We start from the raw sequence: 22982 nt of genomic DNA on the forward strand, positions 1-22982 counted from the left end.
ATCTGATTAACATTAATTCCACTGTACTTAGGCATTCTGCCTAACTTATTTTGTAACAGAATTAAAGTCAGGCTTAAAAAACCCTCAAGACAAAAAATGTGCATTTCTCCCTTTCCTAAACTAAATGATATGCTCAAATCTCTGATGATGTAATTTACTTTGTGTCTTGAGTGTGATGAACTAATTACCTAGAAAATCAAGTCAAAGAATTCAACCAAAACTTAAATCAATAGTATAGATATGGCAGTTATATGAAAGAAATAAGAGACAAAAGCATGAGATATAAGACTGTGCACTGAGACATGCATAAGGGGAGAAGGAGAAGACTAAAGAGAAAAAAAGAACTCTTATGGTCAAGTTATACCACCTTTATAACCTGGGTTTTGTTGTTTTTGTCTGTGTTTACTAAAATGACTCTTTTCATCCCAAAGCACTCTAAATCAATATATTATAAGAAGTTTGATATTTCATTATTATGGCTTCAGGCACAGACACACTAAACAATTTTATTTACCATAACAGTTTCTAGAATATCATATGGAACAAATCTGAACTGAATGCCGTATTTGGGTGAATTCATAACAACTTGCTTTGCACATGTACACCAAGTGAGAGAGAGAATAGATGGTATCTTCAGTGGCTCTCAGTCTGTTATGTGCATGAACTATTTCCACAAGTTTTCGTCTTGAACCTTTATTTTGCCCTAAAATGTTTTTGGTTCTATAACTTTAAAGTTTTAGGTTGAGTACACAATTACAATAAACCAATAAGGGCTCAAAATTTTGTAGAGAAAAATCATGCAGCAATTAAAAAAAGAGTGGGTACAAACTTTTTGCCTTCAAATTATTACTTACAAAAATTCGTTTTCAATGTTCAATTAATAGATTTCTCTACCTATAAAAAATTATTAAAAAATTATTCATTGTGCTGGGTTGGGATGACACATACCATAATGTTAGTGGAAATAATTTTTTCATTTAATGGTTTTCACTTAACTGCAAGGATTTTAGGAATAAGTTAAATTAATTTCATTAGATTCATTAAACAAAGGGTAGTTGTATTTCTTCTAATACCGACTGTAATCACTCTGGGCATTCATTCCCTTATTTGCTTACTTGTTTACGATCTATCTCCCTCACTAGAATGTAGGCTCCCTGAGGCAGAAACTTTGTCTTCTTCACTGTTGTGACATGATCTAATTTACATTTTAAGATCATTCACACTTCCGGGTAGAAAACAGATTCTAGAGGGCAAACATGGAACAGAAATCTATTGCAATAATAAACAGAAGGGGGAATGAACCATGAGAGACTATGGACTCTGGGAAACAAACTGAGGGCTTCAGAGGGGAGGGGGGTGGGGGAATGGGATAGGCGGGTAATGGGTAGTAAGGAGGGCACGTATTGCATGGTACACTGGGTGTTATACGCAAGTAATGAATCATTGGAACTTTACATCAAAATTTAGGGATGTACTGTATGGGGACTAACATAATATAACAAAAAATTATTATATAAAAAAGGAAATCTATTGCAATAATCCAGGTAAAAGCTGAAGACTTAGAGTGGGGTTTTAGCAGTGGAGATAGGGGGGAAATAAAGAATTTTAGATATATTAGGATTTCAAAGGTAGACAGACTGGGGGATCAATTCAGGTTTCTAGCCTGAGCTGATGGTGGTGGCACTGACTGAAATGGGTAAAATGGGGGAACAACAGATTTGAGGGGAAGGAAGAGACAATAGGCTTTCCACTTTTGGACATGTTAAGCCTGAGATCCTTTAGGCACTCCAATGGAAATGTCATCAAGGCCACAGGCTACTAAATCTAGAACATAAGAGAGATGAATGAGGGCCAGAACCACACATTTAGGAGTCAACAGCAAATAGTTATCATTTAAAGCCTTTGGGCTGGATTACATTACAGAGAGAGAATACAAACAAGCAAGAGGAGAGACCTGGGCCCTGGGACTGCTAACATGATAAACGGCTTCCCTCTTATAGCCTCTTACCTTATTAACGAATCCATTAAAGTATTTTTCACTGACAGCATAATACTGTCATCAAAAACATCCTGCCCTACTTACTTCTTCTACACCCCACTGTATACCTATTAGACTTTAACACTCACATGTGACCACACATGCAATACTCAGATCATAATCTCCAACACAAAAAAATCTCTGAAGACTCCAAGAGAAATAAATGCCAGATACTGACCCCAAACCTCCTGTTATGGAGAGAGAAGCAAGACAAAAAGAAATGGGAGCTAAGAGAATAGGGAATATAAAATCTTCCATTTTGAAGGTAACAGAAATAACCTCACAAAATACAAGAAAGACCGTACTTCCTAAATAAACTATAACCAAATAATCAATATCTTAAATTTGTAGTATGCATTATATTTTTCTCTTAGACTTGTAACTACATAGTCTAGAATACACAAATGAGAATGCACTACAAATGGTATGAAAACATAGCAGTCTCAATCCAAGGAATTTTAACAACTATCCGTCTTCCTGCTGTTTTTGGTTTCTATGGAAATAGAGGTAACTGCTGAAAAAATAAGGATAAGGTACTTAAAACACCTTCTATTCAGAGAAGAGTGAGAAAAGCTGGCAGTCTGGGTGAGGACTGGTAGCGCTGAAGTCAATTTATGCTTCTGGAACTAAGTTTAGATTAGGGTAGACACAATCTTTTTAACACTAAACTCTCACTCCATCTGCCTTCCTGCAACACAACAAGGCTCAGTCTTGGTTTAAGCCAGAGAAAAAGAATTAAATTATATTAGTAACTAGTTTTTCCATTATTTGACTATACAACTCACACACCAATTTTTCCCCCAAGATCAATTACATTACTAAGTTAATCACACTCTCTTTAATTTTTTTTTTAAAGATTTTATTTTATTTTTTTTTATTTATTTGACAGAGACAGACAGCCAGCGAGAGAGAACACAAGCAGGGGGAGTGGGAGAGGAAGAAGCAGGCTCATAGCGGAGGAGCCTGATGTGGGGCTCGATCCCGGAACACCGGGATCACCCCCTGAGCCGAAGGCAGACGCTCAATGACTGCGCCACCCAGGTGCCCCTCTTTAATTATTTTTAAAGATTTATTTATTTTAGAGAAAGAGAGAGAGAGAGAGAGCACAAGCGCGGGCCTGAGCGCCCGGGGAGGAGCAGAGGGAAAGGAGAAGGGAAGCAGATTCTCAGTTGAGTTTAGGACCCTGAGATCATGACCTGAACCAAAACCAAGAGGCTGACGCTTAACAGACTGAACCACCCAGGCGCCTTCCCACCCCGATCTCTTTAATAGGAACCTACTTTCCTAGGTGGAAAAACCACCTATATTACCTTTGGAAATAGAATATATTCTTCACAGACATGGCTAAAAATTAAAGTCTAGGTAAATGCCACCCACTAAAACCAAACACAGTCTAGCAAACTTACAAAAAGAAGAACAACCACAAAACTGAGTAACTGCTACATATTAACCCGAAACGTCCTTGAATTCCAACTGAGAAGGCAAAGATGATCACGCTGGTGAAGTTTCTACATCTATGTCTCTTTACCAGTACCATCACTGAGAGTCTACACATAGGTGTAATAAAGCCCATCAACCCGAAAACTTTTACTAAAAACAACTAAGTGAAACAATTACTTTCAGGAAAAAAAAACACATTTTATGCATGGAACATGCAAGGCAAGAGGGTCAACCTATCTTCAACCCCGAAAATACAAAAAATAAGGCAAAAGAACAGTATCATTTTACACAACCGACCCAAAATACAATTTTCAATTACTCTAAAAGAGTCAGAGAATAGGTAATAATTAGCAGTAGGTAAAGACTGTTATTATACCCTAACTAAGCTTCAAGCCACAGAATCAAATCTGCTGAATCAGTAATATAATAGTTGACCTGAAAACATGTTTTAGTATCTAAAACTTTGCTAAGTAATCTTAGAAATGTTTGAGAATTGGAATAACTTAATTACTCTTACCTTTGCAGACACTCAAAATCATACCGCCTGAATTTTGCACTTCATCAAATTTGGCAAAGATCATCTCTAATCTGGGAATAAAGAACACATTTTGTTTGTTTTATATACAGTTTAAATAGAAACAATTTCCTTAACCACCTCCCTGAGAAAAATAAGTTCAGAGATTCAGTTAGTTTCAAACAACTCTTTTTTATAATCACCTCACTTACTGAGAGAAAACACCAAGCCCATCCCTCCTGAGTAGAGAAGCAGCCAAACACAGGCAGCATCTACATGCACAGTTTCATGTTTCCTCATAAAATTATTTCTCCAAACCCATCAAAAATACTTTAGTTACAACCTTATAATAAATGCATTCAGCCACCAAGACCTCTTTAAAAAGTACATAAAATCATGCAAAGGAAATATAAGGCAAATATAAAAACAAGGAAATACAAAATGCTATAAACTAAAGGGATACGGATATGACTGATAATCTGACATTTTTATTAACCTACTTTCTTTCAACACCAATTCCATTATTGCTTCTGATTATTTTCAGAATTACTTTCTACACTTCTGCTATCACTTTTTTTTTAGTTAAAAATGTGTTTCTTATTACAAAAGCAATATAGACTCATTATTTACCAAAACAAAACAAAACAAAAAAACAACTAGGAAATATAATTAGGAACAAAGAAAAAACCCAAAACACAATCCCACCATCCAATTTTTTTTAATTGTATGCTTTCTTATGGTTTGTATTTATATGTAATTTTTCTTCAGATCAAAATGGGATCACGCTGACAGCAGTATTTTTTCTAATTTGCTTTGCCTTTACTTTCCAATATATCATGCTATGATTCATTCCTTTTTTTTTTTTTTTTTTTTGAGAGCGAGTGAGGGTGTAAGCACGGGAGGGGAAGGAGGGGCAGAGAGAGAGGGAGAGAAAGAATCTCAAGCAGGTTCCATGCTCAGTGCAAAACCTGACGTGGTGCTCGATCTCAGGACCCTGAGATCATGATCTGAGCCGAAATCAAGAGTCAGACACTTAACTGACCGAGCCACCCAGACGCCCCTATGCTATGATTTATTCTTAAAGTTATGACTTAGAGATTTGGGGAAGGGAGGGGGGCCATTGTCATTTTGTTTTTAATTGCCAGATGTTCTCTGACTTACCCTTATGTTTCTGTCACAGTGTCATTTCTACAACCTTAGTTAAGCCGTGGTCCACATTCTGTCATTTTTTACTTGTAAACTGAGGATACAGACACTTTCTATCTTAAAAATATATTTTTTAAAAGTTGAAAACCTTCTAGGAATTCATCATAATGTGATTTCTAAACCTTAGCCTTACCTCCTACCCCCACTGAATTCAACAAATAAAAACATTCACACATCTGAAAGCAAGCACTTCAGTTTGAAGACATGGGTTGCTTCATCCTACAGGGTAGTATCTTCCAGAGACTTGAGCAGGCAGCAGACAAGTTGCCCAGAGACAAGATGTGGACAAGATGAAATGGGGGAGGGAAAACTGGAATTGGAAGGTGGGACACCTCAGAATGAAGACCACACAGGCCAGGTACAGAAAGGAGAGGATCCATGAGAGCTCCTCAGGGAAAATGGCAGAACAAGATGTTAAAAAGCATGAAACTAACACTCAGAGTAGCAAAACGGGAGTAAGACACTGAGGACAGAAAGCTGTAAGACAAGAGAACTGATAAGGAATTGAGGTGGGCAGATAAAACATAGCCAGGCACTTCAGGAAGAAAAAAATTTTAATTTAATTTTTATTTTAAAACAATTTGATTCAGTGGCTTTATAACTAATACTTAAGTTTAGTTATTTTAATAAAGAAGAATGTTCTTGATATAAATAAGTAAGAGTAGACAAAACCAGAAATTTTACCCTAAAGGGCTATATCCAACAGAAAATTTCAAAATCACTAAGGGAATATCATTTGAGAGGCAGAAAAATACCCTTCTGAAAAATAAAGTTAGAAAATGACCACTATATGATAAAAGAATATAGTTTTCAAATAAATGCAATATTCAGTATAAAGTTAACTCTTGAGAATAAATGTTAGTGAAAAGAGGGAAACAGTGGAACAATCCTCTGAAGAAATGGATAAACTAAAATTCATTCAGATTTTACCTTATTAAAGTTTTAGACTTTTTGATATAAATGGGTCAACTGAAGATTCAAAATACTACCTACAAAATAATGAGGTCATACACTAAGGACAGAAAACATTCTGGCATGCTTGACAAAGCAAAGCTCATCATACCTTATACCCTCCCATTGCCTACTACCTGGTAGAGAAGCCTCATGGAGAAGAACACCACAAACATAGCAAGGAGGAAAGAACTGCAGACTGGGAGTCAGAAAGCCTCAGCTTCTCACCAACTACCTGTCACTGCTCTGGTCTCAGACTCCTTTATCTGGCAAGTGACTCACCATTTAGTTGTTGGAGAAACCGTAAGACAGAATGGACAGGGTTAACAGGTCATTGGCTTATTTCAATAAGAACATTAAAGTGTAGGCTATCCACATATGATAAAACTCCTATGAGATAGATTCTGATGGGGAGAAAAATTAAATAAGGAGTTTCTCCTAACAACTAAAATTACTTATAAAAAAAACATAAGAAGAAAGGAAAATTATAGGCTAATCTTACTTTGAGCATAAATGCAAAAATCTTAAACATACGTATGGACAATTAATTTACAACAAAAGGAACACTGAAGAAAGTCGTTTTCAGTAAGTGGTGTTGGTCAAGTGGATATCCACAAGGAAAAAAAATGTGTCTGAACCCCCATTTCACACCATTTTCAAAGAAAATACCACACAGACTTTAAATCTAAATGTGAATAAAACTTCAAGACAATCATCTAGAGAATGTCTTTAAGACACTAGGATAAGCAAAGATTTCTTAAACTGGGCACAGAAATGTCTAATCATAAAGGAAATGACCAAAAACTACATCAAAATTAAAAACTTACGCACATTAAAAGACATCATCAAGAAAGTAAAAAGGCAAGTCACAAGGTGGGAGAAGATATCGGAAACATATACATAGCTGACAATGGGCTTGCATTTTCCTACTAATCAATTTTTTAAAAATGACAGACCACCCAATTTTTTAAAATAGGCAAGAGACCTGAAAAGACACTTTAAAAGAACATATCCAAATGGCTAATACATGAAACAGTTCTCTTATTAGTAATCAGAAAAATGCAGATTACCACTATAATGACAACGCATACACCAGAAACCTAAAATTAGTACGATTAAGTCTAATAATGCTAAATATCAATGAAAATGTAGAATGATAGGAACTTGTAAACAGTGCCAGCAAGAATATAAATGGGTACAACCACTCTGGAAAACTGTTTGTCATTATCAATTATTGGTGAACATATCCAACAGCCCAGCACTCTTAGATATACTCTAAGAGACGAATACATAAGTACACCAAAAGACATGCACAAGAATGTACATTTAATAGCATTATTCAAAAAAGCTACAAACTGAAAACAGCTCATAAGTCCATCATTAGTATGGATTCATAAAGTAGGACTTCTTCATAAAAGAGAAAAGTAAATGGCAATGAAAATGAACCAAGTGTAGCCAGATCCAACAACCCAAATGAATTAAAACAACAACAACAACAACGGGCACCTGGGTGGCTCAGTTGGTTGAGCAACCATCTCTTGGTTTCAGCTCAGGTCATGATCTCAGGGTCGTAGGATCGAGTCCTATGGAAGGCTCCCCACTTAGCAGGGGGCCTGCCTGAGGAGTCTCTTCTCCTGCCCCTCCCCCCTCAAATAAGTAAATAAATCTCTAAAAAATAATAACAACATTAACTGAAAGAAGCCAGATACAAAAGAGCACATACTATATGATTCCACTTATATAAAATTCAAAAATTCAAGAATTAAAAAGGATTTAGGGAGGCTTCTGGTTGATTATAATGTTCAACTATGCCACCTATGTAGATACATGGGTATATTTACTTTATGATAATTTACACAGCTGCATACTTATGACTTACATACATTTCTGTATGGATGCCACACCTGCATAAAATTGTAAAATTATTTAATAAAAAATAATTTCAGTATAAATTTTAAAACATATAATGTAATATATATACATACATATATATACTCATACACATAAATACATTATGTTAACATTATTTCTTTCATTCACATAAAATGATGTAGAATTTTCAAATGAAATTGTTAGCCCTGGAAGTAAAAAATGAATAAGTAAACAAAATGCATATGTAATGGACAATCTTATTACCAAAAATAATTGGTACTGGAAAAAAACTACATGGTAAGAAGAGATAGCCGCATATGATGAGGGTTATAACAGAACATACCTCTGAAGTAGTCTTGCATCTCCTGACACCCCACCCCCCCACCACCAAAAATCTAATCAAGCCTCCAGATCCAACTACCAATTTGTAGGCTATAAAGACAGAAGGATACATTAAACCATAGCACAGAAAAAGAATTAGCATTATTCGGAATATGGGAAACTTTACAGGATAAACTACCTAGCTTATTCAACAAATAAACACAAGAGAAAAAAGTGTTGAGGCACATAAAGATTTAGAAAGACTTGGAAGAACATATCTAATTGTTGGACTTTATTTGGATACTGATTCAAAAAAACCTAAAAATATATATACAAACTTATGACGTTTATGAAACAACTGGAAATTTGAATGCTGACTGGGTATTTGGTTTATAGAATTATTTGCAAAAAAAAAATTAAGTTCTGACGATAGTATTGAATGTACTGAATTACAGATGAAATATTATGACTTGGGATTTGCTTCAAAATAATACAAGAGTAAGTAGGTAAGACTGTAACTTACAAAACTGGCCATGAGTTGTTAATTTTTGAAGCTGGGTAATGGATGCATGAAGGTTCATTACACTATTGTCTACTTCAGTCTATGTTTGAAATTTTCCATAATAAAAAGTTAAAACAATCCTTTCAAGCCCCCCTTAAAATTGGGACTAAAATCTGATTACAAAAAAATTTAATTGGAATAATATTTTTAATAAAAATAGAAACTCTGAGAAGTACTAAAGAAAAAAAAGTACCTTTGGAAAAAATGTTCTGATACATAAGCTCATCAGTGGGATTTTTACTGACCTGACTGATGCCACTGTACTCAAATATTCTTAAATTTCTTTTTATTTGACTAGGTTTTAAGAGTAGTGACTACTTCTTTTTTTTTTTTTTTTTTTTTTTTTAAGATTTTATTTATTTATTTTACAGAGAGATGGAGACAGCCAGAGAGCATAAGAGGCGGGAATGGCAGAGGGAGAAGCAAACTCCCTGATGAGCAGGGAGCCCGACACGGGACTTGATCCCAGGACCCTGGGATCATGACCTGAGCTGAAGGCAGACGCTTAACCAACTGAGCCACCCAGGCACCCCAGTAGTGACCAATTCTTATATAGCTTTCTGTTATCCAGTATCTAGTTTAATACCTTTCAACAGGAGGCACTCAAAAAAATATTTACTAAATGAACAGATTAATAGTTTCACTAAATTCTTGCTCAAGCATCTTCCAAATAATGATTTTTACGTCTGGTATTGAAAGACAGTTTACTGGATGGTATTTAATTACATATTAAGTAATATATGAGTATACAATCAATCAGTGTCCAGAAAAATTACAGGATGTAAAGAACTTTTTAAATGGTGATAACCTACATATCTTTTTGTATCTTGTGAATTTTCTAACATCTCAGAAAATTGAACCTATTTAAAAGAAACACATGAAATTAAAACTTATAAAACGAGCGGCCAAAAAACAAACAAACAAACAAACAACAAAAAGAAATTTAGCAAGACTTACCTAGTAGGAGGAATTCCTCTCTTACAAAGATCCACCCTCACTCTCTCTCCCACATGTCTATAGATCTCCACTATAGCCAATACTGCAGCATCTCTCACCTGCCAAAGAATTCAGAACTTAAACTTAGATGAGACATAATAACATACTTCGTCTCAAGGCACCATTACAACTTGAAGTTCTCAGTTGGTTTTAATGCCTCTAAACCCAAGAGATTTTGGCATAAGACCAAGAGGACCTGCCGAGAAAACTCTAGAGAAACCTTGTAAGGTTTTGTAGAAATCTAACAAACATGTACATAAAAGTTAATAATGTGGCTTTTTAAAAATCTTTTATTTGTAATAAGACTGCACAAAGAACTGCCAATAACTGTATGAATACAGATCATTATTGAGGTTAATATACTTTCCTGGAATAAAACTCCCCTTCAAGAATGTGGTCTGAACTCAACACCAATGCATCATTATTTACAACAGCCAAAAAGTGGAACCAACCCAAATGTCCATCTAAGGATGAATGCATGAACAAAATATGGTATACACATACAATGGAATATTATTCAGCCTTAAAAAGGAAAGAGTGGAAATTCTGACACATGCTACAACATGGATGAACCTTGAAGACATATGCTATTAGAGATATGCCAGATACAAAAGGACAGATTGTATGGTTCCATTTTCATGAAGTACCTAGAGTAGTACAATCATATGGAGAGAAAGCAAAACGTGGTTGCCAGGAGCTGGGGGGTTGGGAAGAATGGGGAGTCACTGTTTAATGGGTATGGAGTTTGGGAAGATGAAAAAGTTCTGGAGATGGATGGTGGTGATGGTTGCACAGCAGTGTGAACGTACTTAATACCAACGAATTACACACTAAAAAAAATGATTGGAATGGTAAATTTTATGTCGTATATATATTACCACAATTAAAAAAAAATGTGGCCTCAAGACAGGAATTTGGAAGACAGCTCTAGTTCCCTTGCATAGCTCATTGTCAAAGAGCAAATAAAGAGGTAATAGAACTCTCTTCAAACCTCTAGAGGCAGAGCTAGGGCCTAACAGCAAGGAAAACTATCCAGGGTTATTCCAAATGCCCAAGCTATGCCAAAAAGGTTACAGTCAAGATTCAACTCCACTAGGATAGACAAGATCCAGAATACACCCCTGTATTATGCCTACAGCATACACAGCTCAGGTAAAGAAATTTCTAACAAGTGATACACCACTGGTACAAATTCCCTCTGTTAAACAGGGTTATGACTGTTGCAAAAAGCTGTTGTTAGGCAACCACATTCAGGAATGAAGAAAGGAAGCTGACAACCTGTCCTCACAATTAACATGTAGGAGGACTATAAAAAGGAATCCAGGTTCGGTTCTTTGTCACTTAATCTTTCAAACCCAAGAACTATCCTTTTAGTCCTATATATCCTTAATACTAGCCAAATGACAAACTTAAGCAACTTATGTGAATATAATGTGTTCTTAGAAAGTAACTTTGGTGGATTTTAAAAGAAAAAATGAGGTGAATCTTGATTTCACCCCCCCCACCCTCCCTCTTCTTTTTTTAAAATGGAATAAGGGCAACTAGATAAGAAGAGATAGCCAAAAAAATTAGTCAATGCTGGAATGTAAGTAAAATTTTACCTGACTGTTGGAATCTCCAAATAGGATACACAAATGTGGTACCAACTTGCTGAGGACTAGTGGCTGAGCCCCAAAACTAAATATAATTTGAAACAAAAATAAAGAGAATTTGGTTTTAATCAAGCAGTAAACAAAACATCCTTATACTTTCTTCTTGTCTATATCAATAAGACAAACATGGTGGAGAGCGTGGGTACACATCATTAAAACATGAAGGACATCAGACACAAGCAAAAACTAATTCTAAACAATGTGAAATACGCAAACTTGAAAAATCATGACTGACAATGAAAACTGTCAACACATGATCCAACAGAACAAAATGTTCAACCAATGGCGCTCTTACACCTGGAAACCTACTCAGGAAAATCTGAGCTTTTGCTTTAAAATAGTGATTTTTTTTTAGATGCTGGGTCTCAAGTAAATTTGCATTCCAATGAAACCTTTATTTATGCTTATTAATATTTTGATGAGGTCATGGGTTGAAAGCAAATGATAGGAGAGCCAAAAACCACAAAAGTTGTGCAGAACTGAATGCACTTACAAGCTCTAGATGGCAGAAAGGACCACAGTAGAGTAATAGAAAATAAATGAAGGTATAGTTAGAAAAAAGGAAGTAACACTACAGAAAAAGCTGCAAGCTACTATATATCACCTATCTTGTTGCATAGAACTTGAGCAAATAATCCATAAAGAGATCAAAAGCCCTAACAACTTTGGACTGGAGTTCTGAGCTCTGTGGCTCAGGCTGTCAGAGCTCTACGTACTGATTCACTGTCTAGTTTCCTGGAAGAGTCTTGTTTGTTTGGTCTGTGATTTGGGTAACCATCCACACGGGTCTAGAAAACCTAGCTGGGGGGAAATGGCTACGATATTTGAAATACCACTGAGTTAAAAACAACTCCAAACTGGGTCCAGAACAGAAGCAGATCCTAAGTTATATCAACATATTTGTTATATGACCATCCATTCTGGGTAGAAACTATTAACTTACTCAAGAAAAAAAGAGAAATTCTTATCACTGACTAATAATTTTAAATTAACATACACATAAAAAATTAACAGCTAAAGATATCAAATCAAATAAAAACTCTCATACCAGAAATCAATTAATAACTATTTAAAATGTTATTTCCATAGCCTTCTTCAAGCTTTACGAAATGGATATTGCTTTTTCCTTTTAGAAAAATGAAAAACAAGATGGCTATTTTTAGTAAACATAAACTTACATGTTTAAGGTTTCAATAAGACACAGACACACGCCTTCTCGAGATCGAAAATTCTTGTGCTTAAAACCAGAAGCCAATTGTTCCCAAATGTACTATTTAAAAGAAAAGTAAACAAGTGCAACAAAAAATTAAATTACTCATAATCTTTTTTATTCCCAACCTTATCACCAACCTTAATAACTAAATTTTCCCATCAGACTTTACTTCTCTACAAGTTTTTCTAAGTCAAATTTGTACTAATGTGCTCTCACCCATTAAGTATCTTAATCACATTTTTAGTTTTTATTTAGTATCTTTCACTTTAGATTGCAGTTATTCTCAGAAAAACTATGTCCATCTTTCACTTTAGATTTCAATTATTCTCAGGAAAACTATGTCCAATACCTAAAAACCTTAGAATTTCCATGGACATAGAATTCTTTCTAAGCTTTAGAAACCTCCCAACAACAATCCTACCATTATAAGCCCAGTAGTCCAGTAAGCATTTAAAAGATCCAATGTTGCCTAGCAACCACTACAAACTGTCACATGTAACAGGCTTTTTCAACATTTTATAATTCAGGCTTTTTTCCCTTTAGCACTGGATCCAAATACAGAAACATTATTTGTTAAGTCATTTTATTGCTGCCTACTATAGTTTTCTTTTGTAAAAAGCATACATAACCTGTATGTTATACAATTATATGAATTTGGCGTAGGAAGGAACCCAACTTTATTCTTCCAAACATACAGCCAATTGTCTCAATCAATACTTTCTCCACATTTAGAAACACCATCCTTACCATTTATTAGACTCTTGCATACACATACACACGCGCACGTGCACCTCTTCCTGGGCTCTTTATTCAGTTCTACTAATATTTCTCTTTCTGCCAAACTTTCTGGAAGGTAACTTGGAAGTTTACTCAGAAAATCTTAAATGTGAGTAACCTGATTCAGCAACACCATCTCTGAAATACTATTCTATATAAATACTTACATTTACATCCAAAGACATATGTACAAGGATGTTCCTTATAGAACTGCTTATAATAGCATGTCAAAAATGAGTTAAAATTTAAACCACTAAACAAGTGTTGAAGGATATCCACTAAACTATTAACAAGGACTTCATTCTAAGGTATAAAATATCTGGGCAAACAGTTTATTTTTGGAATTTTTAAATAAAACATATGCAATATATAATTTTAAAACTGTATTTTAGGTAATAACCCATAATACCATTGTATATATTGTAAATTCTGACTTTTTTCCTACTCAACACGAGGTACTCTATAAATCTTTGTTTATATGTCAATTTATTATCATGCTTTTTAAGTAGGCTCCATGCCTAGCATGGAGGCCAACATGGGGCTTGAACTCACAACCACTTAGATTAAGACCTGAGCTGAGATGTAAGAGTCAGATGCTCAACTGACTGAGCCACTGAGGCACCACTTTTTGCTGTCCTTTCAAAACATCTCCATTAGGGCTAATTTTTTCTACTGTACTCATAAAACACAAGTCGGTGTCATGGAATATATGTCTTATACAATTAGTAACCACCTGTTCAGATAAAAAATTTTCTTCTCATTGCTGTAAAAGTTGCACAAATTAATATAACATTCAGCAGTTCTCAAAATGAGCTTTCTCAATGAACACTGTATTATCTGCATGTAAGAAAAACTAGAAAATCTTAAAGAATAATATAGCCAGCATAGTAGCCAACAGAATCTCTAAGTTAGCTATGTAAAAAGTGTCAGAGTAGAAGATAGGAAAAAGAAAATTAAAAAGACCCAAAAAGTTAAATATTGACATTTTATCTTAAATTTCAATTCCTTTAAAGAATTAACAATTCATTGTTCAAAATTTCAGCTTTCGTGTCCCCTGGGGCTTCAATGATTTGCTGTGATTACCAGCTATCTTCACTGATATTTCACCATTCTTAGCGAAATCTAAATTTGAAAATGAAGGCCTACCATAGGTGGTGCTACTTGATCCATTAGCTTCAATATCAGAGTCTGAGCTTCATCTCGAACCTTGTCTTTGGCATCTCCCATTCTGTCTATTAAAGCTACAATAACTAGAGAAAGGCAGGAGAAAGAGAGTAAATATTCATAATTCATCTCCATTATAAGCTATATTTTACAAAATTATACACAGGTTGTTTCCATAAATGAAAAGTTAAGAGGTAAGCAAATTATTTCCTTTACTCATGAGTCTAATAAAAAATAACAGAGAAGGAAGTTTCAAAAGCATACATACAACATGATATCCACTTATGATAATGTTCAAAAAACAAGCAAGACTAAATATTATGCTATTTAGAGATGTGTATGGCTAGTCAAGCTCTACAGATGAGCAGGGAATGGTTATCTGAAAGGTCATGTTGGTGGTTACCTCTGGTAGAGAGAGGGAGGGAGGTGTCATCAGGAATGCAGAGAGGAAGTATCTAGGATGGCAGAGTTCCAGTTTCCCGACCTGGGCACAGCAGGTGTTGGTGTACAGTTACATGTGTGATACACACTTATGTATGTATGACATATTACTCAACTGATAAAAATAAAAGCCTAGGCCCCTGGGATGGAAGTTTTTCTCTACTATGTCCAAGACTATTTCATGAAAGGAGGCAGGAAAGGCAGGTGAGAGAGTCCATTCTTGGACAGTTTTCACGATAAAGGTTTCTGTAACTATAAATCAACAAAGCACCACAAAGAAATCACATCTATTGAGGATGAAGGTGAAGGGAAAGGAAGGTGGGAGCTAGAATTCAGAGGGTACAGATTCTAAAGTCCACTCATAGGGCAAAAATATCTCATGGTCAAAATTATCTTTCTGTAATCCCTTAAATTACCACTGCCCCTTGTGTGGTGTTACAAGGTACTGGCCACAATATTTCAACTCCTCTTGTCTTTATATCCTCAACCATTAATGTCTGCAGCAGTACTCACCTCAGAAGACGACTGAAAACTATAAAGGGAATAAATGTAAACCACTCAGAGTGAAGGGCACTGAGTAAGCATTCGTTATCACCTACCACCTACCACCATCGCTAGCATCATCCTACATGTTTGAAGGCAAAGAAGTTAACTTCTTTTGTTTCTCTTTTGACATGATAGCTATAGCCTTCCCTTCCCTGAGGCAATAAAGGCTGAGGCCTAGTTTAAACAAGGAAGAAGAAATGAGATAGAGAAAAGGATTTTTTCTCGTTTATTTATAGACAATTATAATTAATTATATGCGTAATTTGATACAAATATCTTCAACAATATAACACTGTCTACAATATAACAACCAGACCGATGTAATAATAATAAACAACAACAGTTAAGGAAAAAAGAAATTACATTCTTTTTGGAAGAAAATTCGACTAGAGTAAGAAGCAGCCCACTATACCAAATGAAATGATATCATCCAAAACCCTAAGCTTGATCAAGGAAATGACTGTGTAAGAAAACAAAGTCCCTGCCATAAAATCGTAAGCCTAATCATGAGGCAACTGAAGTATCTGTCAGTCGGAATAATATAAACACGTCTCATCTTGCTCAGATGTATCGTTAACATCAGAGAAGATCACTGACATCTGCAGGATTAGCTGTTGTGGGACTCTGGTTCTGATAACTTCTGAGTGGCAGAAGACAGTAATAAACACTTCATAAACATTAAATATTATTATGGACTAAGCACTGAATTATCTCACGTCATCCTCATAACAATCCCATGAAATAGAGTAGGCCCTATGAGAGAGAGAAGGACCAAAACGATTAAATAAATACCTTGCCAAAGTCACACAAATAGCAAGTTGAAACCAGGACTTAAATAATCCACACAATTAGGTCCCAGTCATAACTATTTCTATTTACTTGTAACTGAGGTGTTCTGCGTGCGTGTGTTTTAACAATCACACAACAGTAGTATGAAAAAAAAATAGCCACTTCATTCTTGAGGTGGAATTTAACTCCAAAAAGAAAATTAAAATGTTGGCCCAAACAATAGCTCACTTCAGTATGAAGAACTAAAATTTTATAAAATACAAACAATGAAAACAACAACTTCACACTAATACACTTTTAATTATAGTTATTGAACAAAAAAATCCATGAATTTTTTGCATTAAAATTCCTTTTCAACATATACTCTCTTGGTGTCATGTAGAGTAAGATTTTATTCCTAGCTCTACCAGTTATTAGTTATGTAAGACAGTAAATTTCTCTGCCTTTCAAAGTTTCCTTGTCTATAAAATAAGGAGGGATGCAGGCCTATACCTCACATGGCTAGTGAGAGTATGAAGGAAAACTGGTAAAAAAACAAACAAACAAACAAACAAAAAACTGTATCTAATATGATGACCACTGAATTTTACCATTCAACATGATGAATACTCAAAAGATAATTATGGGAATCCAAAACAGAGTTTTTACCTTATACTGGAATTGGAACAGTGAAACACGGAAGAAGTTTAAAGCACAGCTGGTATGTTTTATTCTCTCAGCACTGTATGAGACACATACCATTTTACAAGAGGCAAAACTGATGACCAGGTAGCCCAACTCTGCTAATACTCTTTCTGTAATTCCATTTTTGATTAAAACTATCTGCTTAAAATTTGTAAAATATGAGATCCTTTGCTGAATTCAGTTATCATAAAACCAGGGTTGGTAATCAGTGTTAAATGTAAATTGTATATATTTTTTTGTTTGAAAAGCTTATTTTTCCATAGTATATGTGGTCACAAAAAGAAAATTTAAATATTTTATATTAAAGGAGTACATCACGAGAGCCCATACTCTTTCTGGCACTTCATCTAAAACTGAGCATGAATCTCAATTTTCCTGAAACATCTCTTCACTTTTAACGTAAAAAGGTAAAAACAGCTATAATAACCTAAGTGCACCAAAAGAAAATATCACTCACATCAAGTTACATATATCTTAGGATTACATTATTTAAAAAAAAAACCTTCTACACATAACTTACTTCAATTCCTTCCTTTCACAGAAAGGTTCCTAACGTGGTTTGCCTAGGTTCTAAGTCAGGGTAAAACAAGAAAGTTAACCCTGGGACTCTCAGTTTAGTACCGCACCTCCTTAAGAGTACACAGATATACTGCCTACCTTACAGAGCTACCATACGAATTAGAAACAGTGTAAGGATAATCTCTCATCTATGTAAAAAGTAGATAAGGCCTAATAAATGGATGACAAGTAGACGATATATGGTAGCAAAGTAGTGATAAAATTTTCCTATTATACCACACGACTCTCAACTAATAACAAGTTCAAGTTTCACCAAGGAAAATGATGAACACGTAGGGTTCAAAGTGAAAATGATACTGGCTAACATTAATGCACAGAAGCAAGCATAAAGAGTAGGAGATTAGAAGATAAAAAAATTACACATATAAGCCTATGTAGACACATGAAATATGAATAGAAGCAACTTAACGTAATTTATTAAGTATTTAAGGTCCTAAGAACCATGGAGTAAAGAAAACTTCAGTGTAGGGTGAGGTTAATATGAAAAGCTCCCAGATGTTGAAATCTGAAGTAAATCTTTTAAATAGAAAAAAGGATTTTTTTTTTTTAAGATTTATTTATGTACTTGAGAGACAGAAGGGGGGAGGGGCAGAGAGTGTCCCAAGCCGACTCCACATGGGCTCAACCTCAGGACCCTGAGATCACAAACTCAGCCAAAACCAAGAGTCGGACGTTTAACTGACTATGCCACCCAACTGACTGTTCCACCTGGGAGCCCTAAGAAGAGAGGATTTCAAAAAGAAAGAACAGCACAGCAGAAGCATGAACAAATTAGGCCAGAATTAACAAGAGTGAGCAAGTTTCTGATTTGCTGAAGTGGAAAAGAGTACTCGCTAAAGATCACTGATAAGTAAGGCTATTGAAATGCAGAAGGGGCATACATGCTGAGAGAACTAGAACACCAAAGGACAGCAAAACAGAAATTCGGAAGGCAGGACAGTCCTGGGAGGCAACAAACTAGGATTCTGGTCCCAATACTCCTACTGCCTCATTACGAGCAGTCGGAGCATCACACCCCATCTGGCCCTCCTTGTGTTCAAAAAATAAGCAAGATATGTAATACCTAGAATTACTGTCAAGCCTAAAATACTATCTGTCACAACTAATAACAGGGAACTACTACAGGGCAGGGGTCACAAACATAAATGCCTACAGTCAAGGACATACAGAAAATGCCAAAAATGAACCAGCTCTAAAAACGGCAGTATTCCAAGCTCGCCGTACCATAACTGATATTCTCAGTTATGAGGAGACAAGAGGAGATGGAAGGGACTTATGAATCAGAAAGCTCATGACCCATTCAAAAGAGAAGCTATGACAAAACTTCAGCCAAAAAGTACAGGGTTGCCATATTGACCAATTGTTCAAGACAAGTTATAAACATGAATTTTTATGTAAAATGTTCTAAATTTAAATAACGATTCAAAATGCTTTAAGAAAATACATAAGCCAGTAAAACATGTCTGCAGAGCGTACTTTTTAACATCATAGGATTTTTAAGCAGAAGACTGACAGTAAAAAAAATCACCTTTCTAGAGGACACTCATACAAAGAATGAATTAGAAACAGGTACTGATTAAAAAGGGAATAATAAAAGGAAACTCAACTAAGATGCTTTTGCTAAAAGGGTAGCTAAACAATAAAAATAAAAATAAGAAACCAGCAGAATTTGGGGGTATACCAAACTTGAATAAAAAGCTGACCAAAGACAATTCAAAAATAAGTGTGAGGCATAATGAAGCATTAACTTAACACATAAAAGAAAATCACAAACATCTGAGGTTTCCCTTAAATATTTCTTCCCCCCCCCTTAAGTATTTCTACATAATAGGAACCAAATCTGCTCATCAATGCACTCCAAAATGTGACCATGAAGGTCACTCAGATTTAGAAAACAGGTCAAAGTCAACATTGTAATCCGAACCATTACACAAAGAAAAGCACTGTACTACAAACACACTACTCTAAGTGCACCTCAAGGTGTGGTTGGCAGCCCAGACCAATCTACAAACTATCTGTGGTAAAACAAATTGAGAGTGTTTATAAAATAAAATTTCAAAAACAATCTGAGCAAAATTATTTATTGAATTTAATAATAAAAAATTGGGCCTTGTATTTTTTTTCCTTTCACTTTGCTGTACTTTTATTGTATTTTACAAAATATTCATCTGCAACAGACTAGCAACAAAAGAACCGGTCCTTCACAGATAGTCTAACAAATGGTGCTGCAGGAATGCAAACTGGTGCAGCCGTCTTGAAAACAGTATGGATGTTCCTCAAAAAGTTAAAAATAGAACTACCCCATGACCTGGCAATTGTACCACTAGGTATTTACCCAAAGGATACAAAAATACAGATCTGAAGGGGTACATGCACCATGATGTTTACAGCAGCAGCATCAACAGCCGTCAAATTATGGCAAGAGCCCAAATGTCCATCAACCGATGAATGGATAAAAAAGATGTGGGGTGTGTGTGTGTGTGTGTGTGTGTGTGTGTCTATATATAACGGAATATTACTCAGCCATCAAAAAGAATGAAATCTTACCATGTGCCATGACATGGATGGAACTAGAGTATATTATGCTAACTGAAGTACGTCAGAGAAAGACAAATACCATATGGTTTCACTTATATATGTAATTTAAGAACAAAACTGACAAACATATGGAAAGGGGGAGAAAAAGGAGAATGGGAAACAAACCAGAAGAGACTCTTAATGATAGCGAACAAAGGGAGGGTTAATGGAGGGATGTGGGTGGGGAGTGGGACAGGTGGGTGACGGGTATTAAAGAGGGCACTTGTTATGATGAGCACTGGGCGTTCTATGTAAGTGATGAATCATTGAATTCTACTCCTGAAACCAATATTGCACTGTTAACTAGAATTTAAATAAAAATTTGAAAAGGGAAAAAAATAAATGAATAATTGAAAAGAGAAAAAAAGAAAAAAGTCATGCTGTTAAGTTACAAATTTTTAATGTTACAAAAAAAGTAAAAGTTACAGTAAAACATTTTAAAATATGAAGTAAAAATCTATCAACATTATATTTAGTGTGTTTTTTGCTTTTGTTTTGTTTTGTTTTTGTCTCAAAAGGAAATATTTATTTAAACAGGCTTAAAATCTTTTATGTCTCCAGACCTAAAATGCTAAGTAGATCTCTGGGTTGTGCAAAATCACATTTTTGCATTCACAAAGAATCAATTCTATTAAAAACCATGAGAAAAAAAGTAAGCATATCAAAACCTACAATAATTTTTAATAAAGTTAACTTACCCATTACTACATAGGACTTAAATCGTGTTGATAATCTGTCCACAAAGGCACTTAAAATTTCCAATCCCATTAATGATACCTATAGATAGAAGGAAATTTTAATGAATACAAAGTACCAATGCATTCTTTACTATCACTTATAATCACTGACATATAAAGATCTTCATATATTACCAAGTTTTTTTTTAAAAAATAAGGAGATCGAAGTATTCAGGGGTAAACAGTCATGAGGTTAGGGCACCCTACTCTCAAACGGTTCAAGAATAATAATAATAATAATAATAATAATAATAATAATAATGGTGTATAAATATGCAGGAAGATAGTGATAAAGTCTATTTGGCAAAATGTTAGTAACTGGTAAATTAGGTGAAGGGTACAAAGAAGTTCACTGACTATATACATACAACTTTCCCATAATGTTGAAATGTTTCCTAAATGAAAGTGAAAAATAAGAGCACCTTTAATTACACAAAAATTTCAGCTTTTGTCTAGGATGGAGACACTGGAAAAAAATACCACTCCCACTACAACAAGAAAAAGCCAAATAATCTATAAAACCATTCATATTCCTGAATCCATCAGAAAGCTGAAGTTGTAGGATAATCAACTAGCCTGAAATTTAAGGAAAGACAGATGCCCCCAAGGAGAGATGGGACATAAGCAGTAGGACACATGTGGCAGAGGACAGAAGGAAAATGAAAATGTGATACAAGTGCGTTAAGAGTTCAACTACATTTAACTCATTGTTAATAGCCGAATGTGGGCTAGCATGAAAATATGTAATCCCTAGTAGCCAGAGACACAAAAGGAGAGACAGCCCTTTACAGGGTCTTTCTCCAGAAACCTCCACTGGACACTCGTGATTGGAAAAAGTATCTCTTGGTTGTACAGCGCTAACAAAGGGAGCAGCTGCCTCTGTAGGAAAGGCACAAACCTTTCCTTCCCCATACTCTTGTCTTGTAAGAAACAAAAGCATAAAGCTATTGAGAGAAAGACAAATACTGTCACCCTAGGACCCAGGTAAAAACTCACGGCTGCTGAGCAAAGAGAAAAGGAAAAAAAAATTCTGTACTTTAGAGGGAGAAGCAGAAAATCATCCTGGGCTCTGATGATTAGAGGTCTACAGTTGAGGAGAGGCAGGATCTCTGATAAAGCCTCACCCCCAAGAACAAAGGGGGCTCCTAAGACTGAAGCTGGACCAGAAAAACAGAGAACACTCCCATTCCCCACAACCAGACTAGCAAGGACAGCGTAAGGAGCGGTTTACCACTGGAGAAGGGAACATGGAGAAAAACCCTCTATGAAGCACAGGAAAAAAGGGAAGGTATAAAGTGACAGGTGTCACGAAAACACTGAGGGCCAATAATTAATTCCACTCCTAGGTATATACCCAAAGGAATTAAAGCAGGACACAAACAGATACTTGTATGCCAATGTTCATTACAGCATTATTCACAAGAAAGGTGCAAAAGCCCACATGGCCTTCAACTGATGGGTAAAGAAAATGTGGCGTATGCACTCAACAAAAATGTGGTCATAAATAGGACTGACAACACGAATGAACCTTGAAAACACTGTAAGTGAAAAAAAAAAAAGTCATAAATGGACAGATGTTATATATTAAACTTACAAGAAATGTCCAGAATAGGCAAACCTACAGAGATAGAAAGCAGATTACTGGTTGCTTAGAACTAGGGAATGTGGGGGCATAAGGTGGTATCTGCAAAAGGGCACAGGGATCTTCCTGAGGTGTGGAAAATATTCTAAAATTAACTGTGCTGATGGTCGTGGATATCTGTAAATATACTACAAAATCAATGAATTGTACCTTCAAATTAATAAATTGTATAGTATATAAATTATATCAATAAAGCTGTTAAAACATAATTGAAAAATCTACAAATAGACTCACAGACTAAACAGACTTTACAGATAATAAAAGCAGTATCTCAAATCAGC

General features: G+C 35.2%; 1 protein-coding gene across 36 annotated transcripts in view; it reads right to left on the reverse strand.

The window, feature by feature from the left end:
• Positions 1-22982, reverse strand: part of CLASP2 (cytoplasmic linker associated protein 2) — a 175042-nt gene that overhangs the window by 139524 nt on the left and 12536 nt on the right. For all 36 annotated transcript variants that reach the window (XM_026496670.4, XM_044383243.3, XM_057315836.1 and 33 more), the window contains exons 2-7: positions 21021-21099; positions 14689-14792; positions 12731-12822; positions 11502-11577; positions 9862-9959; positions 3996-4066 (exon numbers count right to left, since the gene is read on the reverse strand). In XM_026496670.4, coding sequence (XP_026352455.1) covers positions 3996-4066; positions 9862-9959; positions 11502-11577; positions 12731-12822; positions 14689-14792; positions 21021-21099 — 520 coding nt within the window. The remainder of the gene's footprint in view (positions 1-3995; positions 4067-9861; positions 9960-11501; positions 11578-12730; positions 12823-14688; positions 14793-21020; positions 21100-22982) is intronic.

This window comes from Ursus arctos, unplaced genomic scaffold (assembly GCF_023065955.2).
Source record: "Ursus arctos isolate Adak ecotype North America unplaced genomic scaffold, UrsArc2.0 scaffold_20, whole genome shotgun sequence".
In the NCBI taxonomy this organism is placed as follows: Eukaryota; Metazoa; Chordata; class Mammalia; order Carnivora; family Ursidae; genus Ursus; species Ursus arctos.